Below are 26,378 nucleotides of genomic sequence, written 5' to 3'. Positions count from 1 at the left end.
TTACCTCTGAACTTGAGAAAAGGAATTTGCATGTCCCTCCCTCGTATAAAAGGAGGGAATCGTGCATCTGTCCATTCAGATTTTTTCTTCTGAGCCAAGCTCGTCTTGTTCAAGCTAGGCACAGCGGTTCCTCTAAAACAATTCCAGAGGCTCCTGGGGCATATGGCATCCTCTGCGATGGTTGCGATGCTAGGGTTGATGCATATGAGACCGCTTCAGCACTGGCTTCAGACTCGAGTCCCGAGACGGGCAAACCACCACGGCACATACCGTGTGTTCATTATCCCCTCCTGCCACTGGACTTTCAACCCCTGGACAGACCTCTGTTTTCTGCGGACAGGAGTCCCCCTAGAGCAGGTGTCCCAATGTGTTCTGGTCACCACAGACGCCTCCAAACGGGGTTGGGGCGCAGTGTGCAACGGGCACTGGACGGGGCCCCGGCTGGGATGGCACATCAACTGCTTAGTATTGCTGGCTGTAATTCTTGCCCTATGGAGGTTTCTCCCGCTACTTCAGAGCAAGCACATCTTGATCCATTCAGACAGCACCACCACGATAGCGTACATAAATCTCCAAGGTGGCGTGCGCACTCGTCACATGTCTCTACTCGCCAACCATCTCCTCCTTTGGAGTCAGCAGTGACTCAGGTTACTGAGCACCACTCATATCCCGTGCAACCTCAAAACGGCAGCGGACGCGCTGTCGCGACAGAGCACAGTCAGCGGAGAGCGGAGGCTCCACCCCCAGGTGGTCCAGCTAATTTGGGAGCGGTTCAGCAAAGCACAGGTAGACCTGTTCGCTTCCGATGAGACCTCCCACTGCCCACTCTGGTAATCCCTAGTGGAGGCTCCCCTTGGGACAGACGTGCTGGCACACAGCTGGCCCCGGGGGCTGTGCAAGTTTGCATTTCCCCAGTGAGCCTACTTGCACAGGTGCTGTGTAAGGTCAGGGAGGACTAGGAACAAGTCACGTTAGTGGCCCCCTATTGGCCCACGTGGACTAGGTTCTCGGATCTCACCCTCATCGTGACAGCCCCTCCCTGGCGAATTCCCCTGAGTAAGCACCTTCTTTCAGCCCTCCCAGTCTACCAGGTATTAATTACCTCTGCCCCTCTGCCTCACATCAAGAAGACATCTGACAAAGTAGGCCAGAGACCCATCTATCAGCCGAGGAGGCATAGGAACAGAAGTACTGGGCTGAAGGGCGAGCAGACAATAGGCTTGATTTTAGAAACTTTGAAAATGGGGTGACTCGTATTAAAGCGGGGGAGTATTTTGAGCCAAACCTCCACTAGACTAAGCACCTTGGAGATGGTAAATTGTCCAATAAATTTGGGTCCTAGTATATGTGAGGGAAGTCAGAGAGGAATGTCATGGTAGGACAACCAGACCTTCTGTCTACACACCTAAACTGGGGGCATAGAGCAGTGACGTTCAACTGACAATTTGTTCCAATGTCCAGTCTGGAGAAGGGCATCTTTGGCGATCCTCTGGGTGTGATGGCATTTCTGGAGAAAAGCATGCGTGGACGGAACAACAGTGTCAGGTCCTTAGGAGGGGATCAATGGGGGCTGGTAGCCTAAACAGCACTGGAAGGGTGACAGATCCGTAGACGAAAAGGGTATTGTGTGCTTTATCTAGGATAGTTTGGAACTCCAAATCGACAGTTCCTGAGATGACACGCAGCATAGGACCCTCTTCAAGTCCTGATTAGCCTGCTCTGCCTGCCAGTTGATCTGGGAATGGAACCCAGACAACAAGCTCACAGTTGCCCCTAGCTGTCTGCAATTTGGACACAAATTGGGGACCCCTGTCAGAGACCACATCTATGGGAGGCCATGAATGCAAAAGACATGATCAATGACTATAGCTGCTGTCTCCCTCACTGTGGGGAATAAAGTGTTCCACCTTCGAGAACCAGTCTACTACAGTTAAAATAACTGTATTTACTTTGAACGGGGGTAGATAAGTAACGAAATCTATGGCAATGTGAGACCAGGGTCTTGAAGGGACTGGCACTGGCTGAAGGAGCCTCACAGAAGGTTGATCGGACAGGCCAAAACTGACTTTTGAGCATACCATACCAATGAAGGCCACCAAAACTGTTGCTTAACTAATGCCTGGGTATGAACAACCGCTGGATGACAGGTCAGGTTAGAGGAATGACCCCACTGGAGGACATGAGTTCAGACCAACCTAGGAACATACAGCAGTCACTCAGGACTCTTGGTGGGGATAGTGACGTTGCGCAAAGCCAAGCGAACTTTGGACTCAATCTCCCAGGATACAGAAGCCAACACCCTATTGGATGGAATGGTGGTATCCAGGGAGCTTGAGGGAGATTCGACGAGATCTCTGTGAAAAAAAATAGCCCCTACCCCTTCCTCTGACAGGTCCACCACAAACATACAAGACGGGTCAGGATTAATAAAAATGGGAGCTGAAACAAATGCCTCTTTAAGTTTTAGAAAGCGAGCACCAGCTAGGTGACCCAGGGATGAGGAAATCGCTCTTTTATTAAAAAAGTGAGTACCACAGCCAGAAGGGGGTGCGGCAAATGAAAAAAAACAGAAACCAAGGATTCTCCTCCTGGCCCTCCACTGGGGGAAGGAGTGGTCTGGCTACCAGTTCCTGCGCGAATGTCTCATCCCCTGGTTGGTCCATCTCGGGAACTCTTGGAAGCCTTCCAGGTCCTTGAAGAGTGTGGGTAGCTCTATGCTGGTGCTGAAAGCTGGGCCCTGGTTGAAGCGGAGCTACCTGCTGGTTTCTTGCTGCTGCAGGGGGACTCCCTCAGCGAGCAGACGGGGCTCGGCTGGGTGTAGTCCGGCGCCAAGATAAGATGTGTTTGATGGCCTCCGTCTGCTTTTTCACTGCTGAAAACTGCTGGGTAAAGTCTTCAGCGGTGTCGCCGAATAGACCGAGATGGGAGATGGGGCGTTGAGAAAGCTGGCTTTGTCACTTTCCCGCATCTTGACCAAGTTCAGCCATAGATGACGTTCTTGGACCACAAGGGGGGCCATTGCCTGTCCGAGTGCCCGCGCTGTGACCTTCATGGCCCGGATGGTGAGGTCAGTCGCTCAGCGCAGTTCCTGCAGCACATCAGGATGAGGACTACCCAATGCAGTTCTTTAAATGCCTTGGCCTGGTGGGTTTGCAGGAGGGCCCAGGGGAGAAAGCAGCTTGGAATGCGCCATAGGGTCCAACAGCAATGCTCTAAGAGGTGAGTGGAACAGTAGTGAGCGTCTCAGCTTGCTGATCACACAACTGCTCACCTCTGAAGAAAGAATCTTACTGAACAGATGCACGATCCCTGCCTTTTATATCCGTATGTCCGGGGTTGAAACATGCAAATTCTGTTCGCCAATTTGGCATTGTCCTTTTTCATATTCAGAGGTATCCGAGGCTCCCGAAAGAAACCCCTTGTGTCACTACAATCGACACAATGTCGAGTGAGTGACAGAAGGGGAACCGGTGTTAGGGGAGGTCAGGGTTTTGAACAATTGGGATTTTGTTTTTGTTTTTGTCTTTTGTTCATTTTAACCCAATTCAATTTTCCATAGTACTGCTACGTAAACATGCCAAATATTTTTTTTCGTTCTTTATCAGTTTAAAGTGTGTGTGTATGTAAAATGTACATGACCACTGTATGTTGTGTAGCCCAGATGGGGCCCGTGCTGATATATAGCAACTTGTTGGGTCTTGGTGGTTATCTGTCTATCAGGCCTTTTCTCTTGCATGGCGTGGGGATGCCAGTATCTGTACATTTTTAATTAGAGGCAGGAAATGTTTATTGGCATTTGATTGGGTGGGCCTTTGCTGTGACTCTGGGCACATTTAAACAAACTATTTCAGCATCCTGTTTAAATTCGCTTTCATAGCGATGGGACAAGGCGAGGCAGACTGCCGCACAATTACACAAGTTAAGATAATGATTTTAAATCACCAAAAATAAAACCATATCATTCATATCACAGATTTGAGGCAGTTATATGGAGCCTGTACTGATGAAAATATCACTCACACTTTTTTCATGTTTATTCTTGTCTAAATTCATAATACAGGACTAAAGTAGCAAGGAATATCAAATCTTATGTGCCCTCCAGAAGCTTACAATCAGCAGGTAAGCGGTACCTTATGGTACCATCTCAAAGATGCACAAAATCACTCTCCCATACCTTCACATTAGCTGTTCCTCGCTGGTGAAATGGCCTACCAAACCTCACCTGAGCAGCTGATTCTCTAGCGACCTTCAGGAAACATCTTAAGAAGCATCAATTTCATGAGCACTTAACCTAAGCTTACTTAAAACTGTCTTACTTCCTCTTAAAAAAAAAATACATCTATTCTTTCACCATAATTGCTCACCTTACTCTCTACTTGATCTTCTCTAAGAAATTTGCAACTTTGTATTACAGCATTTCTTCTATTTCTACCTCCTTAGGATGAATTGCTTCTGTTGTATTCCTCATTTGTATTCCTCATTGTCAATTTGGATAAAAGCATCTGCTAAATGAAAAAAATAATATGGGATTAGACTAATTGAGTGTTAATGGCAAAATCCTCCACACCTCAAAGACATTGCTTGAAGGAGATTTTTTCAATGGAAAAATACTTTCTTGTATCTCAGAGATAATTACACTGAAAAGATTGGTAATCTGCAATTGTTTCCTCAAGGATCTATTTATAATTGATTTAAGACATAAAAATTACTTTTGTTGGTGTAAACACATTTTTTAGGTAAATGTAGTCAGATTAAATAACATTTTTGAATGAAATAAAACCAGTTTGGAGGTTACCACATGAAAAACTTTTTGCACAAAATCGTTTGAAATAAAACATTGCATCTCAATAAAAAACCTTCACAGTAATTCCAAAATATCTGTGAAATACTGTGATGATTCATGCATGTCTGATTTTTTATTTTGTTTTATTATTGGTCAGATGCCTAACAATTAACATTGGTATTATTTTTTCAGGTCCCTAAATATACATTGATCTAAATATTTTAGATGAAGACAAAAAAAATAATCAACATTGGATTAAGTGTAAATAGTTTTGGGACAATTTTAGTTTGAGCAGCTTTTGTATGATCATTTTGAGCTCTTTTTTTATGCAAAAATGTATTTTGAGCACCTTTTCTGCAAAACTTTGTTTGAGCACTTTTTGAGGGTAAAAAAACATAATTTGTACATATTTTGTTTTGAATGAGACCCATTAGAATTTTTTATGTAATTTGTTTGCTGATTATTTGTTTCTGTTGTGTTATGAAGGTAAGTGAGGACCCAAGAGCGATGTCAATGAAAATAGTCTTTAATGAAGCAAAAGATGAACACAAATCTCCTCCTTGAGAGGTATAGCTCAACATAAACAACCCGCAGAGAGGGCGAAAAAATAAAGGAAGCTTCTTCAGTGCTTCTCAGGGAGTGTCCCTTTAGGCAGCAGCCGGGGGTTGTAGTGTTGCGCCGACAGGCAGTAGGCTCCCCAGGGGTAGACAAGGGTTGAGGTGAGACAGTGGTGTCCAGGCCTCTAGCAGCGCAGGGCGCACTGAACAGAACACAAATATAACCAGATAATTATCAGTGAACAGATAGCGTAGAGTGGCGGATGCCAACAGGACAGGACTGGACAGCGACAAGCAAGACAGTGGTTGTATCAACGTGTGAAACTCTAGTGAGACTCAGACAACGACAACAGCGAAAGCAGAGAAAGAAGTAGAGATCTAAATCAGCGGGAAGCAGGAACAGGTGGGAAGAGAATTAACGGAGAATTAAGGGGAGATGAGGAGCAGCTGGAGGAAGAGGGAAAGGGGGAGAAATAACCTAAAAGGGTCAGCAGAGGGCGAAAGAGTAGAGGGAAAGAACAAGAACAAAACATATTATGACAAGACAACACAAGACATGACAGTACCCACCCACCCTCCCACCCCCCCCCTCAGCGAGCGCCTCCTGGCGCTCCCGAGGAGGAAACCTGGCGGTTCCGGAGGAAATCAGCGATCAGCGAACAGTCCAGCACGTCCCGAGAGGGAACCCAACTTCTCTCCTCGGGACCGTAACCCTCCCAGTCTACCAGAAATTGATGACCACGACCCCGGGGGCGCATGTCAAGAATCTGGCGGACCCTGTAGATGGGCGCGCCCTCAACTCTAACGGGGGGGGAAGAGGGGCGAGTGGGAGAGCGGACAGCAGGCTTAACACAAGAGACATGGAAAACGGGGTGGATACGACGCAGATAGCGGGGGAGAAGGAGTCGTACTGCAACAGGACTAACGATTTGAGAAATACGGAACGGGCCGATGAAGCGCGGGGTCAACTTACGAGAGGCGGATTTTAGGGGGAGGTTGAGGGTAGAGAGCCACACCTTTTGACTGCGACAGTATCTAGGGCTCTTAGTTCTACGCTTGTTGGCAGCCTTAACAGTCTGGGCCCTATAACGGCACAGGGCTGACCTGACACCCCTCCAGGTGCGCTCACAGCGTTGGACGAAAGCCTGAGTGGAGGGAACGTCGGAGTCGGTGAGCTGAGATGCGAACAGCGGAGGTTGGTAACCAAGGCTACTCTGAAAGGGAGACAGACCGGTGGCGGACGACGGAAGGGAGTTATGGGCGTATTCAGCCCAGGGAAGGTGCTCAGCCCAGGACGCGGGGTTACGGAAGGAAAGACTGCGCAAGATGCGACCAACAGTCTGATTGGCCCGTTCGGCTTGACCGTTAGACTGAGGGTGGAAGCCGGACGAGAGACTGACGGAAGCCCCAATCAAACGACAAAACTCCCTCCAAAACTGAGAGGTGAACTGCGGACCCCTGTCCGAAACGATGTCGGAGGGGAGGCCATGAATTTTGAAAACGTTTTCGATGATAATTTGCGCCGTCTCCTTGGCGGAGGGGAGTTTAGTGAGGGGAATAAAATGGGCCGCCTTGGAGAAACGATCGATAACCGTGAGAATTACCGTTTTACCTGCCGAAAAGGGAAGACCGGTGATGAAGTCTAGGGCAATGTGAGACCACGGTCGTGAGGGGATAGGAAGTGGTCTGAGGAGACTGGCAGGGGGGGGGAGTTCCCGGACTTAGTCTGCGCGCAGACGGAGCAAGCCGCCACGAAACGACGCGTATCACGTTCTCGAGTGGGCCACCAGAAACGCTGGCGAATGGAAGCGAGCGTACCCCCGAACGCCGGGGTGGCCTGCCAACTTGGCCGAGTGAGCCCACTGAAGGACGGCCAGGCGGGTGGGGGTGGGAACGAAAAGGAGATGTCTAGGACAGTTGCGCGGCGAAGGAGTGCGAGCGAGCGCTTGCTTAACCTGTCTCTCGATCCCCCAGACAGTCGCCCCGACGACACGACCCTCAGGGAGGACTCCTTCAGGGTCCGCGGAGGCTTCTGAAGAAAAGAGACGCGATAAGGCATCAGGCTTGACGTTCTTAGAGCCCGGGCGGTAGGAGATAACAAAGTCGAACCGAGTAAAAAAAAGAGCCCAGCGAGCCTGGCGCGCATTAAGTCGTTTGGCGGAGCGAATGTACTCTAGGTTTCTATGGTCAGTCCAAACGATAAACGGAACGGTCGCCCCCTCCAACCACTGTCACCATTCGCCTAGAGCTAGGCATATGGCGAGCAGCTCACGGTTACCCACATCGTAATTACGCTCAGACGGTGACAGGCGATGAGAGAAGAAGGCACACGGGTGGACCTTGTTGTCAGAGAGAGAGCGCTGGGAAATAATAGCTCCTACGCCTACTTCGGACGCGTCAACCTCGACAATGAACTGTCTGGACAAATCAGGGGTGACAAGGATGGGCGCGGACGTAAAGCGGCTCTTGAGGAGGTCAAAAGCCCTCTGAGCGGAAGCGGACCATCTAAAGCACGTCTTGACGGACGTGAGGGCTGTTAGGGGAGAGACCACCTGACTGAAATTGCAGATAAAGCGTCGATAAAAATTAGCGAAGCCGAGAAAACGCTGCAGCTCGACGCGTGACTTGGGTGCGGGCCAGTCTATAACGGCTTGGACCTTGGCGGAATCCATCTTAATGCCCTCAGCGGAAATGACCGAACCGAGAAAAACGACAGAAGGAACATGGAAGGTGCACTTCTCAGCCTTCACGTAAAGACGGTTCTCTAATAAACGTTGAAGGACACGGCGAACATGCAAGACATGAATCTGGAGTGGCGGCGAGAAAATCAAAATATCGTCAAGATAAACAAACAAAAATGTTCAGCATGTCTCTTAGGATGTCGTTGATCAGCGCCTGAAAGACAGCTGGGGCATTTACGAGGCCGAACGGAAAGACCCGATATTCAAAGTGTCCTAACGGGGTGTTAAACGCAGTCTTCCACTCGTCCCCCTCCCTAATGCGTACGAGATGGTAAGCGTTACGCAGATCCAATTTGGTAAAAAACTTGGCCCCCTGCAAGATCTCGAAAGCTGAAGACATAAGAGGGAGCGGGTAACGATTCTTGACTGTTATGTCATTCAGCCCCCGATAATCAATGCACGAGCGCAGGGACCCATCCTTCTTCTTAACAAAAACCCCCCGCCCCGGTGGGAGAAGAGGAGGGAACAATGGTACCGGCGTCGAGCGCAGTGGATAAATAATCTTCGAGAGCCTGACGCTCGGGGACCGACAGCGAGTAAAGTCTTCCGCGGGGGGGAGTGGTTCCCGGGAGAAGCTCGATCTTACAGTCATACGAACGATGCGGAGGAAGAGAAGCGGCCCGGGAACGACAGAACACCGTCCGCAGATCGTGATATTCCTCCGGCACCCCTGTCAAATCGCCAGGCTCCTCCTGAGAAAGAGAGACAGAGGAGATGGGGGGAATAGCAGACATTTAACATGACAAGAAACACTCCAAGAAAGGATGGTATTTTTAGACCAATTAATAGAGGGATTATGTCGAACTAACCAGGGATGGCCTAATACTATAGGAGCAAATGGTGACTGGAAAATAAAAAAGAAAATGGTCTCGCTGTGATTACCAGAGACAGTGAGGGTTAAAGGTAACGTCTCACGCTGAATCCTGGGGAGGGAACTACCGTCCAAGGCGAAAAGGGCCGTAGGCTCTCCTAAAACCCTAAGAGGGATACAGTGTTCCCGAGCCCAGGTCTCGTCCATGAAACAGCCCTCCGCCCCAGAGTCAATCAAAGCCCTGCAGGTGGCTGAAGAACCGGTCCAGCGGAGATGGACAGGAAAGGTAGTGCAATCCCTTTAGGGAGAGGCCAGAGTTGTAGCGCTCACAAGTAGCTCCCCTCTACGAGCTCGGCGATGAAGGTTGAAGCGTTTCTCAATACGAATGGCGAGTTCAATCACGGAATCCACACGGGAAGGGACCTCTCGAGAGAATCTCATCCTTGACCTCCGCACAGAGACCCTCCAGAAAGCGGGCGAGTAACGCCAGCTCGTTCCAATCGCAGGAGGCAGCACGAATCCGGAACTCAATGGAGTAATCAGTGACGGACCGCCTATCCTGACAAAATGAAGACAAGACCCGAGAAGCCTCTTCTCCAAAAACAGAACGGTCAAAAACCCGTATCATCTCTTCCTTAAAGTCCTGATATTGGGTCAAACAATCAGCCTCCGACTCCCAGATGGTCGTTCCCCACTCTCGAGCCCATCCAGAAAGGAGAGATAATACATAGGCGATACGAGCTCTGCTCTGGGAGTAAGTGGTGGGCTGGAGAAAAAAAACTACACACTGGGTGAGAAACGCGCGGCATTCTGTGGGCTCACCAGCATAGCACGGCCGGTTATTGATCCTGGGTTCAGGAGGCACAGGAGTCTTGGAGGCGACCGATGAATCAAGGCGAAGAAGGTGTACCTGACCTGTCAGGTCGGCGACTTGAGCAGCCAGGGTCTCGACGGCATGTCGCGCAGCAGATAGCTCCATCTCGTGTCTGCCCAGCATCGCGCCCTGGAACTTGACGGCTGACCGTAAAGGATCCGGAGTCACTGGGTCCATCTTGGTCTGAGTCTACTGTTATGAAGGTAAGTGAGGACCCAAGAGCGATGTCAATGAAAATAGAATCTTTAATGAGAATTCTTATGAAGCAAAAGATGAACACAAATCTCCTCCTTGAGAGGTATAGCTCAACATAAACAACCCGCAGAGAGGGCGAAAAAATAAAGGAAGCTTCTTCAGAGCTTCTCAGGGAGTGTCCCTTTAGGCAGCAGCCGGGGGTTGTAGTGTTGCGCCGACAGGCAGTAGGCTCCCCAGGGGTAGACAAGGGTCGAGGTGAGACAGTGGTGTCCAGGCCTCTAGCAGCGCAGGGCGCACTGAACAGAACACAAATATATCCAGATAATTATCAGTGAACAGATAGCGTAGAGTGGCGGATGCCAACAGGACAGGACTGGACAGCGACAAGCAAGACAGTGGTTGTATCAACGTGTGAAACTCTAGTGAGACTCAGACAACGACAACAGCGAAAGCAGAGAAAGAAGTAGAGATCTAAATCAGCGGGAAGCAGGAACAGGTGGGAAGAGAATTAACGGAGAATTAAGGGGAGATGAGGAGCAGCTGGAGGAAGAGGGAAAGGGGGAGAAATAACCTAAAAGGGTCAGCAGAGGGTGAAAGAGTAGAGGGAAAGAACAAGAACAAAACATATTATGACAAGACAACACAAGACATGACATGTTGATAGAATATTTAGTATCTTTTTAATAGAAACAATTCAAGAGATTAAATTCATGAAATAGTTTCAATAGTTTTCTTCGACATAATGCCGCTTATAAACCAAACACATTTTAACAATGTCTGCAGGGTATGTAAATTATTGGTTAGTCACATTGATTTCAAAAACAGGGCTGCATATTTCCTGAGCCAGCCTGTACGTCTGCTGACTAGGACATGAGTCACATAGCTGTACTTTCAGTATGTGTGGGTATGATATACATCTTTGAAATTATGTGCATGACCCATTGCAGATAATGAGTTATTTTCTATTCTGCGGAACAGGGCAATGGGTTCATATGTTCTGAGAATGGCTGGATGCCGTTCTTCCATTGACTTTTAACTTCTATACATTTATATTCTTTTCGGAAGCATGTTTGCCTTTTAACCTCAGTTCTGGGTTATGTTTGGATTTTGTCAGCTATCAAAATGTATTTTCACATAAAGAGTGCATTACCCTTTATGTTTGAGACAGGACACATCTATTAGAATGAACGGAAGAAATTGGAATGCCCAACTGTCAACGGATGTAGAAAAGGAAGTCCCAACTTTCAAGTAAAAGAGCCAGTCACCTTTTAGATTCAGACATCATCTGTCAATCAACGCAAGATAATGCGCATTAGCTATACAAGCTGGGAAAAAATATTTTTTTAGCGTAATCTGAGGTAAAGAAGCACAATTTATAATACCAGTGTTGTCAGATTTTACTGCTGATTTGAAATATGTCATTTGATTGTAATCTTAACCAACTGTTTGGAGATTTCGATCTTACCCCAATCAAGTAGATGGAGCTGTAATTTTATGCCACTTGTTTACATAGCTGCCCGGAGGTGTTCCAAAAATGGTTGCTGAGTGAACTGGCTTGCTAAAAACACTGGTTAAGTGCAGTTGTGGGAAGCACACATAAAAATAACAAAAGTTCGTAAAATCTTTCGTAGAAAATGCTCAACCGTTAAGATCAATTGTTATTGGGAAACGAAGCCCAGAGCGGTTCATGACTCTCTGAACTGAAAGTCATTACTTTCATCTTGTCCAGCTGTAAATCAAGTCAAATGTTAAGTTCGGAACATAGTTTTGATTTAATACATGGTACTGCTATATAAAAAAATATATAATAATTGAATAAAATAAAAAAAATTAACAATGAACATTAAAATATTACACACAAAAATGTATTGTTTTTGATCAGTATGTTTTGTTACTAGTATATAGTTAGGACTAATTATTGTGTAGTGCTTCCTCAATAGTATTAAATTAATTGTTTTTGTTATCATTAGGGAACTGGAAATGTGTAGAAATATTGAATCAGAACCAGAATTAGGGATGGAACGATATATCGAATTTTGATATATAACGAACCAAAAAATTACAAACCATATCAAGGCAAAACTCAATATTTTGTCATTTGAAACGTTTTATTCTGTCCACATGATCATAAATGAAATGGCCTGTCAAACATCATAATCTCTCTTTCGCTTGATTTTACCCCACTTTTACATTTATTCATTTGGCAGATGCTTTTATCCAAAGCGACTTACAAAAGAGGAAAACATAAGCGAATCATCTTAAGTAGACAGTGGTACGAAAAGTGCCATACTACAAAGTTTAACTATCATCAGAGTAGTATACAAAACTGATTTAAGTGCAACAAGAAATGGAAGTGCAACGTAGAGCAGCGTAGTTCTAGCGGGAAGACTAGCAGCTGAACATCATCACTTCATTAGCGGGGTAATTCCTAGCCAATCGCATGTAAGCCATCGCTTTATGAGTCTGCTCACAATCAATCACATTGCTGTTGCAGTGCGCTAAAACACAGGCAACCTCCGCCACCCCACCACTACCAGCTGAGCCCTGTCCCGCACGGGGGTAGGCTCCTCGCCCCTGCCTCCTATCTCCGGCAGGATATGACGTTTCCGGGCACAACTCCCTCGGACCACCGGACGGGGCCTACGCCAAAGAGAGACATAACTTTGTTTTACATCTATCAAATAAATGCCATCTTAAACCTCACTCAAGCCTGCGTGTCTTCCTGATAGAAATGTAAATAATTTTTCTTTTTTTTTTCTTTTTTTTTTTGTGACCGTGCTTTTGTGCTTTTGGTTAAGTGCTTTTGGAAAAGATGTGTTTTTAGCCGTTTTTTGAAGATAGAGAGTGAGTCAGCTTCCCGGATTGAGTTGGGAAGGTCATTCCACCAACGTGGTATGATGAAACTGAAAGTTCGGGAAAGTGTTTTGGTGCCTCTTTGTTTTGGTACGACAAGGCGACGTTCCTTAGCCAACCACTTTTATTCAATTATTTTTTTACAGAGTTCACACAAGGTCCTTGAATTGCTTAAAGTGCTTGAATTTAGCTTTTAGAAATTTAAGTACTGGAATACCTGGAAAATCACCTTGTTTTATTGAAAAGTGCTTGAAAATAAAATGGGCCATTTCTTCCGTGTGTCTATTAAAGATGAGATTGCGCACTCCACTTTCACTGAATAATGTATCTTTTAACAACCTTTCTGTTCTTTACAGTCTCATAAATAAGTAAAAAGAGATATTTATTTTAACTAAATGTAAAATGCTTATTTTTTTTGTGATATTTTCTTATAGTGAAAAGTATATGAGAACCTCTATTATTTAAACTTTGATCATTTAAATTGTGTATAAACTGGCACCCCCATTTTAGAGGATTTGCCAGAAAATGACATTCACAGATTTAAATGGTTGTAATTCATGAATGCTTTGGACTACAAACCTAATATTGATCTTGTTTGAAAGAAGACACTTAGTGGTTTATTGTTTAAGTGACATAATTGATATAAGTGAAATAAAAAAGTTATAGAGGTTTAAGGTTATTTGAATGAAAATATACTACTCCAAACTTTTATCTCTTTATAAAAAATATTGTAAAAACCATCTCTGGTTTGTTATGAAGTAAAAGCCATAAGTCTCACAAAGTTGTGTATAAACCTTTAGCTTGATATGCCAAAAAAATGGTTTGCTATAACATTTTGTTTATGCGCAGTACCTAACATGGCCACTGGATGTCATCCAAGCTCTACTTGTTGATTAAAAACTTAAAGGGTGGTAATTCATGAATTCTTTGGACTGCTGGCATAATCTTGGTCTTGTTTGAAAGAAGATTTATTGGTTTATTGCACAAGTGAAATAATTGATATAATTTAAGTAAATAAAAAGTTATTGTAATGAAAATGTACTGCACTAAACTTGCACCAAATGTTTTTCTTTTATAAAAAATATATATATAAGCTTTGTCTGGTCACCTTAAAAATGGCAGAAAATCAAAGTCATACATCTAATCAAGTTATGTTTCAAATTTGAGCTTGATTTAACAAAATATGAGGTCGCACTGACAGTTTGTTTAGACACAGTACAAAAAAAGGCCACTTGGTGACATCCAAGGTCTACTTGGGGAATGGTTGCTCGCTAGTCTAGTCCTTATCAAAAGTATCATCTGGAGACCTTTTTCACATCAAAAAAAGAGAAAAGAAAAGAAAACAATAAAATAAAGAGTGTATTACAATAATTTGAGTAAGATTGTTTTGCCTAAATGAATCTGATAGAAATCAATGATTTGTCTCTGCTGAAACAACTGAAATAAAAGTTTTTTCATTGGCTGTATGTTTTCAAAATTTAAGATTCCGATTGGTGTGATAACACAGGAAAGGGTGTTCCAAACTGCCCCAGTCCTAATTGGCTTTTCTGAAAGACGCACTTACCATCATTGGACAAAACGTTTTGAGGTGGGCTGTCCCTATTCAGAAACTACAAAAACCCTTGTTCAAAAGACTACAAACATGTCGCTGGGCTGTTATACAAAGGAAACATAGCAAAGAAAGAACATATGAACATACATCATAATTCTCTTTGCAAACATGATACATCAACCTTGGAGAAACTATTTATATTTCTTTATATTCTCAGTACTTTTGGACAAAATCTCTTGATGGATGTTATGTTTTGAACCTTTTGTGATACAAAGCAAGACAGATGATTGCATGATTGTATTCGCAATTTCATAATGAATGTCCTTGTTTCCATTATGATATTTTATTCTTTTTTTTTGGTGACCACTTTTGGCACTAAGTAATGCATTGCTGTAATTACATCATTCAAATCCTAAAACAGTGGGCGTATTTCAAAAGTAGAGATTTAGAGCTTTCAAATAATATAAGGTTTATTATAATTAAGGTAGGATTTGAAGGTAATATAGTCCTATAAACATTAAAATAAAAAACAAAACAGAAAAACTTCCCAAATAAGGGATGGTGCCAGTTAAGGGGTTTTAAAGAACTTTAATTTGATGCAAAATTATGTACAAATTATGAAAAAAAATTCTGCCATACTTTCTCATTTAAATGTTATCATATTTTATCGAGATAATATTGAATTGTGAATCTCATATTGTATATCGAACCGAATCATGAGATAACCATATCGTCCCATCCCTAGAATTGATCAATTACTTTATAAGATCTCATCCCTACTTGTATGGACTATAAATTACATCCATTTCAGAAAGATATTCAGAGTTCTACTGTTTGTTAAATCAAGCATACTTTGATGAACACTTCTTAGAAATTGTTCTAATTAAATGACAATTAAATGAGAAAAGGTATGTAATTAACAATGTTATGAAACGTTCCTCTTTTTATTTTTCTCAGGATCGTCTGTTCTTCGTCATGGAGTATGTGAATGGTGGAGACCTGATGTTCCAGATACAGCGTTCACGCAAATTCGATGAAGCTCGTTCCCGGTTTTATGCTGCTGAGATGACCTCTGCCCTCATGTTCCTGCACCAGAATGGTGTCATTTACAGGTACAGTAATACACTGTAAGGCATTTGACCCTTCTCTGGACTGTGACTCAGACGGGTTTAAAAGAACCTACCATAGGAATGAATTGGGGATGGCCGTAAACAGCTCAGTAATATGTGCTCATAGAGTTGCAAAAAGTGAATGGATAATGTCTTTTGTGGGTTAGAATAAAGTGTTACATTGAAGAGCATTTTATCTGCTGTTGTTCTTTAAAGAAATTGTGCAATTACTCAGTAATATGGCAGAAAATTTGGCTGCAAATCCGAATCAATGTGAATGCTAATCAGATAAAATTGAAAAAGGAAAAGCCCCATTTGAAGGCTATTACAACAGATAACATTAATGCATGTGAACAGAAGTGAACTGCTACATTTCTTCAAACTGTTTCATTATCATCACCTCTACTATGACCTGAGTCAATAAATAAACATATTAATGTCTGGTTTTTGAAGGAATAGTTCACCCAATAATGATAATTGACTCTTTTATTCACCCTCATGCCATCTCAGTTTCGTATTAATTTCTTCTGTGGAACACAAACAAAGATATTTTGAAGAGCGGATGAAGTGCTTTTGTCCATACAATGTAAGTCAATAGGGTCCTGTGTTCCAGTTGGGCCAGATGTCAGACCTTATTCACTTTCAATTTTGACATCCACAGTCTCCTTGGCACGTTCATGAGAGAAGCTTGTTCTCACATTTCCATGTGCTTGACGCAGAGTCCCGTACACGAACCAGAAACAGTGTTGCCAGGTTCACTGTTTTCATGCCCAGTTGGGCTATTTTGAAAATGCAGACACAAGTTAAAATGTTAGCTGCGGTTGAGTTTTGGGGATAATTTTAAAATGTACCACAGTCACCAAAAGGTTGAAAGTAAACACAAGAAAATGCAATGTCTTATGGCTGTTCAATGATACCGGGATTGAGGACCTGCAACCACAACAAGCATCACCATCTTGAATCATGTCCTGTGTTCCAGTTGGGCCAGATGTCAAGATTTATAGTGAATAAGGATTTCATTTTTGGTCTGTTTCTCACCAAAAGAGATTATATCACTTCATAAGACATTCATTTAACCACTTGAGTCGCATAGATTATGTTTGTGCTGCCTTTGTGTACGTCTTGGTGATTGGATGTTTTGGACCCCATTGACTTACATTGTAGACTGCAAAAAAACAAAACAATTCTTGTTTTCCAATAAAAATATTAAACGTCCTTAAAGAAAGATTAACGTACTTAAGAAGCAGAACTACGTAAGATATTACAATTTGTTTTCAGAGAATATTTCTTTAAGTGAGCTTATACAAGCTTTTTCACTTCGTAGCAAATAAACAAATCACAGATACGACAAAAAAATGTTTTATTTAATAGCTGAACATTCTTGCTTCGTGAAACATCCCTCAAACAAATTACATTATTTTTATTAATGGCATATTTGGTTTCCAGATAAAGTAGAGGAAATAAATGTGAAATCACTCAATGTTGAGGAAAAAAAGTCACAATTAGTACTTTGTTGCTCCTCCTCTGGCTTTTTTGGATGACCTGAATTCTTTGAGGCTTGAACTTCACTAATGAAAAACAATATTCTCCATCAAGAAGGTTCCAACTTTCTTGAATAGCAGCTGACAGATCAGGATTGCTGGATGGAGCCTTGTCATGCAATCTTTTCAGTTACTACCATACATTTTCAATTGGATTGAGGTCCGGACTGTTTGCTGGCCATGTCGTTAAGTTGACGTGCCTTTCATGAAGAAAAGTTTTAACACTCTTTGCTCTGTGGTAAATCCTGATAAATGATTTCATCATCACCAAAACTATTTTCTGTCGATGGAATGAGAAAGTGTCCAAAATGTAAATGTCACCTCTGCATTGACTGTTGAGGTAATGATTGTCATCTCCCCTGGTCCTTTACCTGACATGCAACCAACCCTATATCATAAATTAGCGGGGAAACTTGATGGTTTTCTTCAGGCAGTCATCTTTAGATGTTTCATTAGAACGGCACTAGACAAAAGTTCCAGCATCATCGCCTTGGCCAATGCAGATTCGTGATTCATCACTGAACATCACTTTCATCCAATCATCCACACTACATGATTGCTTCTCTTTAGCCACTGTAGCCTTGATTTCGTCTGTTTAGGTGTTAGTGCTGGTTTTCGTTTGGCTTTTCGTTCCTGTTTCCACTCATTTGTTTTTCATTTGTTCTCTATTTTCAAGGCATATTGCTTTGAGTTTTCTATCCTGACGATCTGACATCTTCCTTGGTTTACCTAACCTTCACATTTTGTTTATACTTGCACCAAATTTTAGACACAGCTGACTGGGAACAACCAACTTCTTTTTCCACACTCCTGTGTTGGATTTCCTTCTTGAAGGAGTTTTATAATCCTTTCCATTGTTTCAATTGACAACTCTCTTGTTAGGGCCATGTTTCCTTTCAGTTAGCCGAGTCAACAGCTCGTTAAAGTCTGTAAACCCTCTCTTTTAACTGCAGACTAATTTGCATTTTTAGACTTTTAGAAATGCAAATCACAAGGTGATTCCATAATTCATTCCTCAACATTGAGTGATTCCATCATTTTTTCCTTTCATTTTTGATCTGGAAAAAATATGCCATTAATTAAAATAATGTAATTCAGTTTGTTTGAGGTATATATCATGAAGCCAGAATGTTCAGTGTTTTAACAAAATGTTTTTGTCTCATATCTTTGATTTGTTCATTTGCTACGAAGTAAAAAATCTGGGTGAACATCCTCCAAGTGTGGTGATTCCATCATTTTTGCCAGGGGTTGTACATGTTTGAAACAAGAAAAATTTTAAACAAAAAAAAATGTATAACCTTCAAGTACAATTCTCTGAATGGTCTTACACCATTTTGCCTTTTGAATAAATTAGTTTTATTTTAAGGATGTTTAGATATTTTGTACAGGACACCAAGAAAATGGACAAAAACAAACCATACATCCTTCAAAAATATCTCCATTTGGGTTCTACAGAAGAAAGTTGTATGAGTTTAACTCGGCATGAGGGTGAGTAAAAGATGAGAGAATTTTCAAGTCTGTACTGACTTATTCCTTGTAAAACACACATGACTTCTATAGACATACATTAGAAAAGAGTAAAAGCTTGTCTAATAATATGACCATTGTAAAGGCAGGATTGGTCAGTTATGTTTTTAATGCAGAGCTTAGTAAAAGGTCAATTGGCCATTGAACAGGCAGGGTCAAAAAACATTCAGACACTGCTTAGTTTCATAACACAAATTGTATTCTTTCCTCTTGTGCTGTTTTTCCTTACTGATAGACATAGCATCATTGTTAAATCATATCAAATACAATGAAAAAAATGACCTCTGCCAAAATACCATTGTAATGCATATAAAATACAATTTTCTTGGTAATTTCCTGAAATTTTAGCCTGATCATTTTTGGGACTGAAAATAACCATCCGTTCCAAGTGTTTCCTGAAGTTTAATCCGTCATCCAGATCATTTATTTTCTCAGCGAGCTGTCACGCAATCCTGCACAGATTATGTCTCAAGCAAATCAAATGGAGTTTGTATTACAAGAACTGGAGTTTTGTATATTTAGTAACTATTTTGCCTAGAGTCAGGAGCCCTTGTCTGCCTTGTTTACCTCAGGTTGTTTACTTTGAGCTATGTGCAATGATTTATTCGTTCCCAGACAGTTTGTTTACCCACTCAATTGTTTGTCATTAACCACACACAACGGCAGTGCTTCTGGGGCTGGAAGGGGCTTTGCTTGGGATAATTTGAATGTTGGATTCCATATTTACTGTCCAAAAATATCCCTTCAAAAATGTGAGTGTGCATATGTTTTATATACAGCTTAACGCATACAAGTTTACAGGCTTGCTGGTATAGGCATAGACAAGTAAATGTGTACTATAGGTTTATTCTTCAATTATCAATATATTTCTAAGTACTTGAATCACACAACTGTTAACACATAATACTAACACATCTCCGAGTATATTGTAATGATCTCAAAGTCATAACACATAGAACGGGTCTAAAACACTGGAGCCCAAGGTTTCATGACCCCTTCTTCCCGTCACCCTCCGACCCTCGTTGAACCCATTGACATGAGTTTCCTCACCCACCCATTCTCGGCCTGCTCTTAAGCTCTTGTTGGTCATGGACAGGAAGAATCTCATTTGGAGTTTAATGTGGTATTGAATTAAATGTACCTCCTCCCCCAGGACTGTTTTCCTGGATCCAGGGAAATGGGGGATTCTTATGAAAGTAGTACACTTCAGTTGAAAAGGTCAAGCAGAGGTCTAGTGGTTTTACTTACAGCAAGTTTATTATTTTTCCCCTTTAATTTAATAGAAGAATCTGCTCTTGAGACTCCTACGCCATGTCATTGGTATGTTCAACAGATAAACTGGAATGTCGGTTTCACAAGCAAAGGTTGAATAGATCTAGATGCAACTTTGTTTGAAATTTATTATAGAAGAAACTAGATTTTGAATTACAAGAAGTAAGGAAAAAGTTTCACCAACAATACAGACAAAAAAGGACGAGACCTGATAAATGGCTGAAAACCCAAAAGGCTAAAGCTAGCGTATTTTTGATACAGACAGCAATTGTGCTCAAGCAGATCAGGTTGTTGTGGAGAGGTGTGAATTATGTGATATTGTTTTTTTATGCGGTCAGACTGTGATTCTTTTCCAGATAAAAATGTGTATTTTTACATTAAAAGAGGGACCCGGGCCGTTTCTATGGATTTGGGGTTGGGCTCTTTTGCCAGTAAACAATCACCAAGCAACCACCCATAACACCTTATCAATCACATAGCAACATGCTAAAAAAACACTTAGAACACATTAGCAACCATATGGGAATGCCCAAGCAACCACCATAACACCCTACCAATCACATAGCAACATGCTGAATACCACTCGGAACACCTTAGCAACCCTTGTGGTGGAGAGTTTTGCATGGGTACGCACCACTCACATCTTAAGAAAGTAAAAAACCTTTAAAAGAGTGTTTCTGTAAGTTAACTTCAACCAAAGCTAAAGTTAAGAAACTAACGTTTAACTAAATGTTTTATTGTCCTTCACATTTTAAAATGTTTTAAGTCAAATTAAAATGTAATGTACAAATGCACTATATGTCTGTGTACATCAGTAATGATTATTTTAAGGCAGATGCTACAGTACAGTACAATACAGCACCATGCTGCAAATAATGGTATATCTATTTACACCCCAGTGCAAATAGTTGCAGATATATTATTCAGTCAAACTGAAGCTCCTCAATCTGTTGCTATGAGAGTTATGTGCGACACATCCACATCAGACAGACAAGCCAGACCTTTACTGATACAGCTTCATTGTCTGAATTAATTAACTTAATTGACTGAAGTCATTGACATTATGTGCAGGTTTTATTTATGAACACAAGGGCTTGGACGACTGCCATGACATCCATTCATGTCTCTGTACCACCTCACAGCTGTCTGACCCTTGTTTACAGACTGACATGATGTTTCTTTGGCAAGAAAGTGAAAACTGGACAGGATGTGATTCAAGCCAATATGAATGGCTTATTGTGTAATATAAGAATAACAGCAAACACACACACACATACATGAACGTCCAATCGTATACCTCAAATTCACCTCAGGCGCCAGTGCTGTTGAATACCTCATGATGGGAATACTAGATCATCAAATGCTAGACAAGTGATTGTCCTCCTTGATGGTCACTTAAAGACCAAAGCATGATGGGAGATTGATTGATCGGGCCCCCCTTCTAATTATAATCTGCTCTGACCTAGAACAGGAAAAAACAAAGGAAACATAAATTGTATAGGCACTTCATACTGTAAATAGGGATCACAAAATAATAAGGTGTCTTGGACACCAATATCTCCCCAGGGACCTGAAAACCTTTTTGGCACAAAACACATTTCTCTCAGTCAACAGTGAGTCTACTGTATGTGTGTTCATGACAACAGTCTCAATTGTTACGTATTGGTTACAGGGAAACCCAGTGGTTGTGCTCACATAGGGACGTTTTCACAAGAGCTATATCCCAGGAACGATAAGGATTTGAATCAAAAGTACAGATATGCAAATACTTGTTTCTATTTTGTGTTCTTTTTTATTTATTTATTTAATTCAAATTATATTATCAGCATAGAAGTTGTTGCAGTGATTGAGGCTGAGGACTAGTAGCTAGCTGGTTCAATCTCAGTTTGAACTTCCACTTTGATAAACCTATAATAATGATTTATATTTTAGAGCTGTCGGGGCAGATTTCGTGGGAAATTGCATACATACGTCATTCACACGTGCATGTTGATGTCATTTCTGTACACAGAGAAAATAATATCCGGTATGGTGTGGGAGTAGCGTGATGCTGAAAGTTTTTTGTCACAACGAATAAGAAAAATTGACCTCTTGGGAATCACCGGTTGTAAATACAAAGAAACTCAGGGCCAGCAAAGCCTTCTCTGGCCTTACATGACAAATAAATGACTATTTTTTATCCTTTCATTCTCAATCACCTTTTTGACTTCCACTCTTAATTAATCTACAAATAAATAAATAAAAATGAAAAATGTATCAGAATTTATTCCTTGATGCTTACAAGCAAAGCGCGACAACCGTTTCACAAATTGCATGCCTGAAGCCCGAAGCTTCGCGTGACTCTGAGCTCCACCCCGTCAGGCCTTCAGAATTTCCACAGAATCCCTCAACAGTGCAAATGAATGAGCAACTCAAATCAGATTGTCAGATTCATCAGACAATCAGATTGATTTATTTGTTCTTGGTGGGTGTGATCTTTAGTATATGTCCAGGTCCAGGCCTTTTAGCTGGCCTTGAGTGACACAATCAGGCTTAAAATGAAGTACGTAATTTGAAAGCGAAGAGCACGAGATCTTGCTGACGAATCGGCTGTCATCACTGCTGGTATTGCCATTGAGAAAGAGATCCTTATTGGATATTTTGCATGACCGTATGATTGCTTAATTTATTAAACAGGAAAGGAGGACTGATTTTCACTTTAAGTAAATTGGTAAGTGCGTTTTACATTGTTATAGCAACATCAGGAGTTTTTTAAGTGTAAATTAGGCTGTTGGAGCATTCAGTGTCGGATACATTTTTGAAAAGTAGGGCTGTGTTCCATTCAACTCGGAAAGTCGGATTTTACAACTTGAAAAGTGCAAAGGAATGCATCTTTAAGTCAGAATTACAACTTGTAAGCTCGTGCAGAAATTCTCACCTCCGATTTCGGCGAGATGCGGGGGCATGATGTCACAGAAACATGTCGACACTCATACAAAGTAAATGATAAACATTCACTTTTTTAAGTAATATCGATAAATGAGTTATTTTACACATTACATGATAATAAAGCTTGTTTAACAAACACCTGCAGAAACAGGTGTAAAAAACATGATAAATTATAATCTCTTTTGATAATCATACACCTGAAGCACAAATGCTAGCGCTGCAGCATTGCTTATCAGTTGGGAGGCTAGGAAACATCTCTAATGAGAGTCAAACCCCTGCTAAGATAGCATTGCTGTTTGTTTCCTTAAACGTCATCTTCCAAATATCGGGGAATGGAATGCATTTATGGTCAGAGATATCAAGTACTATTATCCCACAACCAACTTGAATGGAACGCAGCATAACCATGTACCCTGAAGAAACGAAATGTATAGCAAGTAACATTTAAATCGCAATTATTATTACATATATTTTTCCAGGTTTTATAGACCTCCTTGGTAGATTAATATGAAAAATTATGATTTTTGACATTTATTTCACAAAACAGTCATGTTGCAGTTAAAATTAGGCTTGCTTGAACATTAAGTGTCCTTTCAAGTTCTGTCTTTCATGTGTGGACATGTTTTTAAAATGTCAGTTGGTATTATCAGTTGACTGCCATGTAATTTATGATGGGCATAGCATCTTATTAATTGTGAAACTGTGTTTTCTTACTGGCATGAATCGCACTGAAGGCCTAGACTTAAAATGCACGGCCCTCGGCTGGTTTTGAAGTAAAAGTACTGTATATGGTGGTTACGGACCTGATTACAGCTGATTTTAAGTTAATTATCAAATAACTTTATTTCACCACAGAAATTAATATATGCTTGTACTTTAGTTGCACATGCACAATAAGAACTAAGATTGTGTTAACAGGGTCTAACTTGACCAAAGGGGACTCAGGTCACCCTAATGGTGTCTTCACACAAAACAACTACTTACAGCAAAATAACATAAATAATACTACTAAAGAGCTAAAACCTCTATGAATTCTATTTACAGCTATTTAAATGCCCCCAAATGTTCCCTTCGACCAAAGAAACATAATCCAATTATTAAAACGCAAGGCATTATGGTTATTGCCCATAGCTTACATTTTTTACTCAATAGTTTGAGTTATTAACACTTAAAATCTTAAGTCTGTGGATTTTCTAAAATTAGATTTGAGATATTTGAGTTATGAGCCCAAAACTTGAAATGTCAAGTAATGTCATTTTTAACAACTTTCCAGTAATGGCAACATTAGGGTTTACAGTGATAAGTTAACAGCACTGTTTTATGCAACTTCATGTGAAAGTCATGGAAATAATTTGCTTCGGATCTGGCCATGTGGCAACAAATAAAGACTAGATGATGATATTCCTTTTGGTCTTGTTCTGTTTTATTTGACATACCTAGATTTCGGGAAAGCCCTACATTGTATGAGACTGCAAACTTGCATGTTAGAATACAGTCTGTGCGTTGGTGTGCAAGCTGCTTCAAGTGCATGGCAGAACCACATTTTTCCCCTATTGAACCAATTCCACATCAATACTCGCAGACCTATCGGGGAAAGACATGGTGGTAGTTTTTGATGCAGACCATTGAAGTTTGATCTTGTTAAAGAGGGCATGTTTGACTTTTCCTAGCTGTAGATTGCCAGTGGCGTGGCTGGTTTGGTTGTTTGTTCGGATTCAGTGTACTGTATCTAAAAATAGACAGAAAGAGCAGGTGGCATACATGTGGCTCCTCTAGTTGTTGTTTTGTCGACCTGTGGCTCTTCAGGGATTTTTCATGCAGTGTAGCATAGAGCAATGTTTGCCAGGATATGGAAGACATCAAGGCAATGGGATTTAAAATGCTTTTCACAGAACATGTGAGCTTCTAGTTGTTGTAATAGCTCCACACCTTACACGTGTATGCATGAAAGATCTGTTTGTTAGATCTGTGTGCTCTCTGTAGCCTTTCACCTACAAAGGAACACCATAAGGCCATTGATAGTCATTAGCCCAGGAACACTTGCATAGAATAAAATATGCTCTTTAGTACTATAAATGAATTCCTCTGTGTAGTCAATATGGACTAAGTAGCTCAGTTGCAGCTCTTGTAATTACTGAACACTGCTAGAATTGTGTGAAACTCTAATGTTGCAAGTGAAAAAGAAAGAAATGCAGTAACCTGCAATTGTTACCTCAAGGATCTATAAAACCAGTTAGTTGAGAAGTTACCACATGAAGCACAGTTTTTGGTTACCTAAACAAACATGTTTTAGTGTACATGGAAAAAAATTTATCCTCAAAATTAGCTTCTTGTAGTGACATCAGGAGTTTTCTAAGTGTAAATTAGGCTGCTTGAGCATTCAGTGTCAGATCAAGTTTTAAAAAGTAGTGCTGCATTACATTCAACTAGGAAAGTCGGATTTTACAACTTCTTACTAGGAAAAGTGCAAAGAAATCAGTTTTGGTTAATAAACTCAGAAATACATCTAACTGGTGGGTTTAGGTATCAAATCATTCAGATCATTTAGGTATCAATGATCTGAATGATCTCTTCATCATACATAACATACTCAGTGCGCACCGATCTTAATGTTTGGTGTTCTTTAATGTAAAGTGTGTATTTTTTTCCAGCGTTGCGGCCATGTCACACTGGTTTGAAACTGTGTTTACAAACACAATTATACTCCTGCATTGGGGAATCAGTTTTAATATTCATGCGCATTGGTTATGCACTGTACTTCAGTGTACATGCTCTGATTATCTCCATTAAATTACGATGATGCTTCTCATGTTCTTTTTGTTGCTACTATTGCAACTTAAACCATGCAGATTTTCTTGATTAACTTTACATGTCTATGTTTGCTGTTCTCTTAAAGGGGAAGTATCATATTAGGTATCATGAACAAACTCTTAACAAAATATTTTTTACAGTACTTATTAATCTTTGTTATTGTTAGTTAATAAAAATACAATTGTTCATTGTTAGTTCATGTTAGTCCTGTCACGGTCCTGTCACTCTGTCATTCTGAGTTTTTGTCTGACAGGACGTGACATCACCATGTCTGTCTTGTGTTTCATGTGCTGTCATTGTGTGAGCGCCCGTCTTCGGTTTGGATTTCCCTGCTGTGTGCTCTTCGGTCGTGTCTCACATCCGGTGAGCATGTTGTCTAGATCCTGACCCTTCTGTCTGGCTCAGTTTCGGTTTTGGTGTCGGGATCTGGACAATCATGTTCCATGTCTTGTCTTGTATTGGTATGTGTGCATTTCGCTCGTCACCTTGGTGGGGCACACTCGTGTCAATAATCTGTTCTGTCTTTCGTGTCCATTGATGCACGTTGTGCTCGCATGATACAGGTCTCGGGCTGTCTTCATGTTGTACTGAGGTTCGGTCACTTCGGTCTGAGGTGTCAGGTGTGTATGTAGCCAAACTCTCGTGCAGGTGTTCTGTCTTGTTTGGTTGGCTTGTTGCAGGTAATGCCATTCGGGTGTTTTATTGTCTTGTGAGAGCACGTGGCTTTGTTTTGTTTCAGTATCACTAAAAAATGTCAGTCCTGTTTGTCAGTCCTGATTTTCCACCCTTTTCGGTCCGGTCGGTCCTGATTCCCCATTGACCTG

At 41.6% G+C, this 26,378-nt stretch overlaps 1 protein-coding gene across 1 annotated transcript in view; it reads left to right on the top strand.

The window, feature by feature from the left end:
• LOC127618244 (protein kinase C epsilon type-like) overlaps positions 1 to 26,378 on the top strand; it is a 146,329-nt gene that overhangs the window by 105,606 nt on the left and 14,345 nt on the right. The window contains exon 11 of the mRNA XM_052090599.1: positions 15,324 to 15,478. Within this exon, the coding sequence (XP_051946559.1) occupies positions 15,324 to 15,478 (155 nt within the window). The remainder of the gene's footprint in view (positions 1 to 15,323; positions 15,479 to 26,378) is intronic.

This window comes from Xyrauchen texanus, chromosome 24, assembly GCF_025860055.1.
Source record: "Xyrauchen texanus isolate HMW12.3.18 chromosome 24, RBS_HiC_50CHRs, whole genome shotgun sequence".
Lineage (NCBI taxonomy): Eukaryota > Metazoa > Chordata > Actinopteri > Cypriniformes > Catostomidae > Xyrauchen > Xyrauchen texanus.
Note: the sequence above shows the minus strand (reverse complement) of the source record. Positions and strands in the feature narration are given on the sequence as shown.